General features: G+C 41.9%; 1 protein-coding gene across 1 annotated transcript; it reads right to left on the reverse strand.

Moving 5' to 3' along the window:
* Positions 1–562: 562 nt before the first annotated feature.
* Positions 563–5,144, reverse strand: CSTL1 (cystatin like 1; the record flags this gene model as incomplete). Its single annotated transcript, XM_079129715.1, has 3 exons — positions 563–646; positions 2,012–2,122; positions 4,926–5,144. 3 exons carry the CDS (start codon positions 5,142–5,144, stop codon positions 563–565), a joined length of 414 nt encoding a protein of 137 aa, XP_078985841.1.
* Positions 5,145–10,075: the final 4,931 nt, after the last annotated feature.

Here is a 10,075-nt window from a genome sequence, read left to right on the forward strand (position 1 = left end):
TGCTGATTTTGCTTTTTTGTCCTGAGTACGACTGTACACTGAGTCCTCTAAGACCGCTAGTGAATCATTCAACCTAGGTTTGCTCTTGGGGACCTGAGACACACTCACAGTGATGTGTGTGAGTCACAGTATTGCGTGTGTACAGGGAAGACACAGGGCTCCCCCATGCTTGGGCTAACAGTCAGGGATGTTCCTGAATCCAGAAAAATCAGAAGAGGTGGGTCGAAGTAAAGAATGGCAAGGCTCCCTCAAAGATCATTGCACCAGACCCTAAAGATCTGATGTGTGAGAGATATGAATGTGAATGAATGTATGAGTGCAGAAGTGTGTGAAGGTGTGTGAATATGTACAAGTGTGTACGTGTGTCTGCAAGTAGTGAGATTGTATGCATGTGAAGGTATATTAATGTGGGTGTCTTTGAAAGTCTAGGTTGTAAGGGTGAGTAAGCATGCATGTGTGTGTAGTGAGACCCCAATAAAGGACACAATGCCTTTTAGAACTTTTAACAGCCAGTGCACAATGTAGCCATTAAAGGACTCATCAAGGATCTTTGTACGAAAGCTCATCTCTCCAGACAGGAGTTGTTCCAGAGCCGGTAATGCTTCACCCAGGGCACTGTGTATATCAAAGACTGGCAAATCAAACTCTGTGGAGAAAAAAAAGACAGACAATAAGCTACAGAGGAAACAGTTTTCAAAGGCAAGCTAAAGGCTCCTGCCCCTCAGGCCCTGGTGGGTCCAGAGAATAACTGTCTACAGTCAGCTGGTAGCACCAAGATGGAAGGACACAGATCTAGCCATTTAGGACCCATAGCAGGTGCACCTGGAGAGCCCATAACCTGGCAGGATCCGGGAATGATGACAAAAGATGATGACATTGTTCCTCTCCTCCCACTCCTACACCTATACCCAAGCACAGGGAGAGATCCTCTTATCTGCTAGCTTAAAGATGATACTAACTGAGGGACCAGGAAAAGCAGAAAGGGACAGTCACAACTTGGAAGACAAGGAGAAAACTGAACAATCCTCGGCAACTTGAAAAGTAAGAGTCCAGACCTCAACAAGGGCCCCAAGGAAAAGGAAACACTGCTTTCTGTAGAGGGCTAGACAGGTAGGAGTGGAGGCCAGAAGGCCTGGGCCCATAACTATGCTGCCCAGTGGAGAGACTGCCTAATCAAAGAGTCTTCCTCCCTCTTCCAGGTGCCTCCAGAGGTGTCAGGAAGCCCCAGGGCTGGATCCTAACCAGCAGGATCCTCACAGCTGGAAAAGCTGCCAATATCCAATGAGTGCTTTTCAAATGTTCATTTCTGAACTAAAATCAGCACATGTAGTGATGTATGCACACCAATATTTATAGAAGCATAATCCACAATAGCCAAGTTATGGAACCAACCTAGGTGCCCATCAATGACAAATGGATTAAGCAAATGAGACATATATACATAATGGAGTTCTGCTCAGCCATAAAGAAGAATGAATTTATGTCCTTTGCAGGTAAATGAATGGAACTAGAGAACATCATGCTAAGTGAAATAAGCCTGACTCAGAAAGTCAATTTCTCTTATTGTGGAAACTAGACAGAAAAAAGAAATTTAGAAAGAATCTCATGAAAATAGAAGGGACTTCAGTATAGTATAAGTCGGGGATAAGGACAGAGCAGGAAGGAGAGGAAAGGGGAAGCAATTTGGGAAATGAAGTTGACCAAATTATGCAATGTGAATGTATGAATATATCAGAGTGCATTCCAATTCTATGTGTAGCTACAATGTACCAATAAATAAATAAATAAGAGGGAGACCAATAGAGTAGAGGAAGGGGATTAGGGAAGGGGTGAAGGTAGGGAAAGAGGAAGTACTGGGGATTGAGATAAAGCAAGTTATGTTATGTGCATTTATGAATATGTCAAAATGAACCCCACTATTATGTATAACCATAATGCACTAGAAAACAATAAAGTGTTCACTCCCTGCTTTTTGATCTCAGGTCCCACTCAGATGACTCCGACCACACACCTTTTTCAGCTTCTTTTTTTGCAGGGGGCAGTCAGTTTTTTTTGTAGCATTTCTTTTGCATTTGGTCCTGCTGATCTTCACAGTGAGCAAATACTCCACTCCTGTTGTCAGCTGATGAGAAACAATTGTACTGTCAGCTTCAGCTCTACACATCCAGTGACAGACTTTCCAGGAGGGAACAGAACTAGGATTGAATCCCCAGAGCCACAATTTCTGTTCCCAGAGCTCACCCACCCAAAACTCAGTTCCTTTCTCCACTCTAAGCTTGACAAGTCTCAATGGCACCCAAGGTTCCCAGTGAGCCCCCAATTCATGGACTCTGAATTGCCATTTCAGCTACAGATTGATTATCTTCTGTCCCCATCCCTATTCAAGACAAGGGAAGGTGATAGCAAGCTGAGTTGCCTAGCAACCACAAACCACTCCCAGGTGGTCACATGCCATCCTCATAATGCAGACAGCCAGTATCTCATTCATGTCCTCCCAGTCCCTATAGCCATTTTCTTTCCACCTACCCTCTTTCCTGGCCATCCTGAAGAGAGACAGTTTAGCACACAGGTAGAAATGGATTTCAGAGTCAAATTGATTGGGGGCATGCACTCTCCATTTACGGACTCTATGACCTTGAGCAAGTTACTTAGCAGCCTCATTTCCTTCACTTACAGAGTCCAAATAATCATTATGCTTGCTTGTGGAGTTAGTTATGTAGGCTAAAGGGAAGCATGCAATTCACTTAATGTATATAAAATACATTTTTTAAAAATTTTAAATTATAAATTATTTAATATTTTAGCAAAGTATCTGGAACATTACCCTGGGGCAGCTATGGAGCTGGGAGAGCCAGAGAAGCAAAGACAGGAGATCTGTGATCTCTTAACTTGGATGATCCCTCCAACTCCCTGAATCTGTTTTTTCCTGGGGTGTACAAGAATGAAGGAAGGGAATGTGGTAACTGTATGAGCCATGGGGAAGGCAAGTCAAGGCCATTTCCTATGGTTGTGCTTTGTCTTTTTTCACTCGTGATCAAGTCTAAGCCTGAGAAGACTAAAGGGAAGATGGTTTATAAAAGGCCTCTATGGACAGGGAGGTCCCACACTCAGAAGAAAATCTCTAATCCACTTTTCAAATGAGAAATTGAGACTTTCAGAGTTTGGGGATTATCGTCCCCTGTTGGGAACTGAGCTGGATTCCCCAGGTATATCTGTGGATTAGAGAACTCTGAACTGGTAAGGGAAAAGTTTACAAGGAGACCCCTGCTTTCTTGCCTAAATGTCAGTGGTCATATCAAATGAGATAACTTGATGTTTTCTGGGGTTGTAGAAGCAGAGCACACCCATTCTGCTCTGGAAGACTCCCCTAGAAAACTTCAGGGCAGGACACCGGTATATTATATCAGCCTAAAGCAGTACTGTGACCCCAGCCCCAACATCCACTGGAAGCACACCAGGGTACAGGTGCTCCTCTGCTGGTCATCAAAGGGCAGTTCCAACTATTAGTTAGCCTCTTGCAGGGCTTTTCAAACAATTACCCTGATCATCACACTCTCTGTGTACCGGAAAAAATTAAAATTCTGGTAATACATTTCACTAACACTCCAGTGTGCAAAGTATTACTCAGTTAGCCTTGATTTCTAAGAAAAGAAATGGTTGTAATAACAACAAATGTTTTTACAAGTGCTACTAGATGTCAGCACTGTGCTAAGTATTTCCCTCTTATTCTGATCCACTTTGCAGCTGAGGAAACTGATACCTGCAATGTAGGGATGACACTTGACCAAAAGCTCACAACTGGGCTAAGTATCAAACCCAGAAAGGAGACCTGGAATCCAGACCCAGGCAACCCTCCATACTAACCTGCTATACTCCTCTGTGAGGTATTGAGACATTCAGAGTCAGGGGGTACAGGGCATTCACAGTCAAATCTTCCCAGAGACCTTTCTCAGAGATCACCCAGCAATCAAGAGACAGACCAGCTCTTGTGGCTTATCATTTTGAATGACATCAGAAACTTGTTTGGAAAGTCTTTAACAGTTAACTGTTGATCATGGATCGATCTCACAATGGAATCTCAACTTTATCCTTAGGAAACTGATCCTAGACAACAAGCCAAAAGAGAACACTGCCATCTTGCGGAAGAAGTGTGTAACTGACAGGGACCCTTTGGAATGCCAACCCACGCTGTGAAGAGAGGGCGGCCTCTGCGTGTCTCACTGACACTGACCACCACAACTCACCTGCCTTCCTGCCTTGCAGATTTTTCCTGTACCAACTGCCTGTCCTACTCTCTAGCTATAGATCTTTCCCCTAATCAATTATTTTCCCCCAATCTGGCTAACCTAAGACATAGTATTGTCTTTGTCCTAACTTACATAATTTATCATCTGACCTTGAGGGAAAGTTGCACCAATAAAAGTGGTTTTCAAACAACTTCCCTTTCCTTTATCATCTTTCAATTGATATATTTTTAAAACCTTGTAAAATAAAATGGGAGGCGACCTAATTGAAGTCTACCTCCCACTGCCCCCACCATTCCTCCCTCGAAAAGACTTTTGAGATTCCAAGTGACTGCAGAACACAGAAAACCCAATCCGAAATTCTACAACCCTAGACACTGAAAAACTATTTTGGAGAAGAGAAAACCTATAGAATGTTTGCATTTTGCCAAGTGAAATGCTTATAAAAGGCAGAAACATCCTTATGTGTTGTCACTCTGGAAAGAGCAGTCGAGAACCTTGGGGGCCATGCTGCTTCCAACATGTAAGGGAGTGAGGGTTGACTCCAGTCCTCAGAACAACATTTTGAAAGTAAACAACTAAGGTAAACAACTCTACAATGCACCCATTCCGAAGACTGTGTATTGGAGAGTGCAAGAATGGGGGCCCTGAAAAAATGTCTGGAGAAACCAAGGCACAAACCTGCATCTGACTTTGAATTAGCTTCCGTACTCGAAATAAGTAGGTATCATTGCTGGCATTGTTGTAGGAATCAATGAAGAAGCTGAGTGTTGAATTCATATTTTTCTTGCTCATGGACACATTCTGGAAGCCCTCCCACCTTTCAATGCGACCGAATGCAGCTGCCAGGACCAGGGCAACCAGCAGCAGCAGGGGCGTCCTCCAGTCTCTGAATCCCATTTTTGCAGCCTCAGAACCTCCTCTCAATTGGCACAGGTGATGGTAGGCGGTGTCAAGTAGCAATTCTCTTGATCTTTCAAGGTGGACCTCACAAAAAACCTTTCCTTAAAGATGGATTGTCTGCATTTTTAAACACAAATCAAGACCCAGGCCTTATCCTTCCTAGGTCCTGAAGGAGGTCAACCAGGGAAATCTCCCTGAAGGGTCACTCAGCCCACATCCCAGTCAGTTTTCTACCCATTTACAACACACAATCCAGGCAAAGGAAGTTTCCGAACACCCGATATAAAAGCCTCCTCCTTGCCTACCTACCTAGCATGGAAGAAAACCCCAGCACAGATCAGTGCAGTGTTATTCAATAATAACTGATGTATAAGACAGGGATGAAGGCTCACAGAGAAGTAATATTTGAACTGAGATATAAGGAATCAGCTACATTTAACAAAGGAGTAGTACATTCTACATATCTACCGTGGGTTCCCAGAGTTTTACCAAGCCATCAACTATTTCCCGTACTTCCTGTAAAGACAGGTTTTCCTTGCCAAGCAGTCGCCACAGATTTCTGCCTATTGAGTCTCACTGTACCTGCACTGACTCTTGCCATCTTGTTGTGACTCCAATGGAGTTTTGTGACATAATCCTACCCTCCCTATGAGGGTCAATAAGATGTGGGCCACATTCAGAAATGAATCCCACAGACCCCTAAAACTTTTCTGCACCCAGAAGCCCAAGTGAACACCTTAGTTTTAAAACATTTGTTAAAGTGAGACTTGAATGGGTTTCTCCAGAAAAAGAATGATCATGAGATAATTGATGAAATGTGAATGAAACCTATAGATTAGTTAATAGCCTTGTCGTATGCTAACTTCTTAGTTTTCACTATTGTACTGTGATTATATGATGTTAACATTTGGAGACATAGAAAGACATAGAACAGGCTTTATGTTATTTTTTAAACTTCTTTGGAAGTTTGAAATTATTTCCAAATAAAAGTTAAAATGTACAACATAAAAGTTAAAATGTCCAAAACTAAATAATACTATCTGTAAAAAGCAGCATGATACAGCCGGGGAAGTACAAGTCTTATTATACAATTGTCTTGGACTCAAATCTTGTACTGGGGACTCTGGACATGTTATTTATTCTCCCTGAGACTCTATTTATTTGTCTATAACATGAGAATGGAGAAAATACTCATGGATGACTAAATAGTTGAAGGTAAAGAACCTGCTCCCAAGTCAGGCATTTGTGGGTTTTCAGAAAATATCTGTGTGATTTTTATCTGACTCTGAATGCACATACTTAAGCTTGTGATCTGTTGAGCCCCTAACCCCAGAACCACGCCACCTTCCATTGTGAAAATCCTTCCAGGACCCATTACAACATCCACCCTTGACCCAAAAGCCTTACGATGACCTGTCCAACCAGTGGAAATGACAGCTTTGGAATTCCCTGAACCAAAGCAGAAGATAAACTGGAGAATTGATGCAAAAGGATTCCAATTAATATGTGAGGTTGCTCAGATCTAGGTAATCTCAGCATGCTCTGGAAATCTGGGATGTATCTGCTGAACTGTGGATCTCAGAGAGGACAATTAAAATTCAGTGACTCGTATTAGAAAATCCATGAACATGAGGCTAAAAGCATTAAAAAATAAATCTGCCTAAGAAATATAGGGGTTATAAACTCTAAGTGGATCAAGAACTTAGGCATTAGATCAGAGAGAAAAAAGAAAAAAAAAAGAATAAAAGAAAAAGTAGGCCCAAATCCACATCATGTCAGCTTAGGAACCAAATTCTTTAACAAGACTCCTAAAATGCAAGAAGTAAAATCAAGAATCAATAAATGGAATGGAATCAAACTAAAAGCTTCTTCAGAGGCTAGGGTTGTGGCTCAGTGGTAGAGCACTTACCTAGCATGTGTGAGGCACTGGGTTTAATTCTCAGCACCACATGCAATTAAACAAATAAAATAAAGGTCTATCAACATCTAAACATTTAAATTAAAAAAAAAAACTTCACAGCAAAAGAAACAATCAAGAATGTGAAGAGAGCACCTACAGAATGGGAGAAAATCTTTGCCACATGCACCTCAGAAAGAGCATTAATCTCCAGGATATATAAAGAACTCAAAAAAACTTAATGCCAAAAAACAAATAACCAATTTAATAAATGGGCAAAGACACTGGACAGGCACTTTACAGAAGATGCAATAAAATGAGTCAAAAAAATGTGAAAAAATATTCAACATCTCTAGCAGTTAGAGAAATGCAAATTAAAACTACACTGAAATTTCATCTCAATCCAATCAGAAAAGACAATTATCGAAAATACAAGCAACAATAAATGTTGGTGAGGTTGTAGAGAAAAAGGTACACTCATGCATCGCTGATGGGACTGCAAATTGTGGAAAGCAGTACGAAGATTCCTCAGAAAACTTGGAATGGAACCACCATTTGACCCAGTTATCCCACTCCTTGGTATATACCCAAAGGACCTAAAATCAACATACTACAATGGCACAACCACATCAATATTTATAGCAGCTCAATTCACAACAGCTACACTATGGAACCAACCTAGATGCCCTTCAGCAGACACATGGATAAAGAAAATGTGGTATATATACACAAGGGAATATTACTCAACCTTAAAGAAGAATGAAATGATGGAATTTGCCAGCAAATGAATGGAGCTGGAGAATATCATGCTAAGCAAAATAATCCAATCCCAAAGAACCAAAGACTGAATGTTTTCTCTGATATGCAGATGCTAATTCACATTAAGAGGGGAAGGGTAAAGAAGAATAGAAGGACTTTGGATTAGACAAAGAGGAATGAAGGGAAAGAAGGGGGAATGAGAATAGGAAAGATTGTAGAAGGAATCAGACATTAATTTCCTATGTGCATATATGATTACATAACCAATGTAATTAATACATTATGTACAACCAAAAGAGTGAAAAGTTATACTCCATATATGTATAATATGTCAAAATACATTGTCCTGTCATGTATTTGTAAGAACAAATTTTTTAAAAGAAAAACCACCTATAATCCCAGCAACTCGGGAGGTTGAGGCAGGAGGATCACAAGTTTGAGGCCAACCTCAGTAACTTAGAGAGACCCTGACCACTTAGGAAGACCTGTATCAAACAAAAATTTAAGAGTTATAGGATGTAGCTTGGGAGTTAGTAGTCTATATAGCAAGAGAAAAATGAATCACTGGTAATTTCCACAGAAAAAGAGGAAAGCATAGACCCTGGGCATGTCCAAAGAAGATTAAAATGAAGATCTTCTACCAAGCGAAGAGAATAGAAGACACAGAGACAAACTCACATAAGTACAGTTATCTCATACTAGAAAAAGGCACCATAAACACATTGGAGAAAAGATAGGCTCCTCAATAAATGGTGCTGGGAAAACTGGAAATCCATATGTAACAGAATGAAATTGAACCCCTATCTCTCACCCTGCACAAAACTCAACTCAAAGTGGATCAAGGACCTTGTCATTAGACCAGAGACCCTGTGCTTAATAGAAGAAAATGTAGGCCCAACTTTCCATCATGTTGGTTTAGTTACCAACTTCTTCAACAAGACTCCTAAAGCACAAGTAAAATCAAGAATTAATAAATGCAATGGTATCGAACTGAAAAGCTTGTTCATAGCAAAAGAAACAATCGAGAATGTGAACAGAGCCAGGTACGGTGGCTCACGCCTATAATCACAGCTTCTCAGCAGGTCGAGACAGGAAGATCTTGAGTTCAAAGCCAACCTCAGCAAAAGCGAGGTACTAAGCAACTCAATGAGATCCTGTCTCTAAATAAAATACAGAAAAAGGCTGGGGATGTGGCTCAGTGGTTGAGTGCCCCTGAGTTAAATTCCTGGTACCAAAAAAAAAAAAAAAAGAATGTGAACAGAGATCCTACAGAATGGGGGAAAATCTTTGCCACCAGTACTTCAGATAAGGCATTAATTTCCAGGATATACACAAAGAACTCAAAAAACTTAACAGCAGAAAAATAAACAACCCAATCAATAAATGGGCAAAGGAACTGAACAAACAGAAGATGAAATACAAACGAACAAAAAACTAAATAAAAAAAATGTTTAATGTCTCTAGCGTTTAGACAAATGCAAATTAAAACTACACTGAGATCCCACCTCACTCCAGTCAGAATGGTAAGTATCAAGAACACAAATAGCAATAAATGTTGGAGAGGATGTGGGGAGATAGTACTCTTTTATATTGTTGGTGGGACTGCAAACTGGTGCAACCATTATGGAAAGCAGTAAGGTGGTTCCTTAGAAAACATGGTATGGAACCACCATTTAGACCCAGTAATCCCACTCGTCATTCTATACCCAAAGGACATAAAATCAGCGTACTACAGTGGTACAGCCACATCAATGTTTATAGCAGCTCAACTCACAATAGCCTAGCTATGAAAACAGGGTAGCTTCAGGGACCAGGACAGGGCATCCAGGGACTTCCCCAAGCAGCCCAGCTCCCTCTGGCGGGAGGCACCTTTCAAGGCTAGCCTCTCAGAGCAGACCGCCCAGTGAGAGCCTTTCTACATAGAGCCAGCCACAAGTCTTCAAGCCAGCAGAGACCTCCGACCCGCAAACAGCCTCTGGGACCAGGGCAGGGAAGCCAGAGACCTCTCCAGGAAGCCCTCCCCCTCTGGCCGCAGGCTTTTTCCACGGGGCGATCCAACATGGCGGACTAGAGGGTGACTGCATCTCCAGTCGCTCCAGAACCCAGGATTCAAGAAGGGGAGGCATTGAGAGACTCGGACAAAAATAGAGCCACAGGGTGAGTCTCCCCCACCGGGTGAAGCTCGGCCTGGGCGGCAGGCCCAGATAGGGGCAACTTATCAGAGTAGGCCAGGGCAGCTAGAGTCTTCCCCAGGCAGCCCTGCACACTCCAG

This window comes from Sciurus vulgaris (genome assembly GCF_902686455.1).
Source record: "Sciurus vulgaris genome assembly, chromosome: 2".
NCBI classification, from domain to species: domain Eukaryota; kingdom Metazoa; phylum Chordata; class Mammalia; order Rodentia; family Sciuridae; genus Sciurus; species Sciurus vulgaris.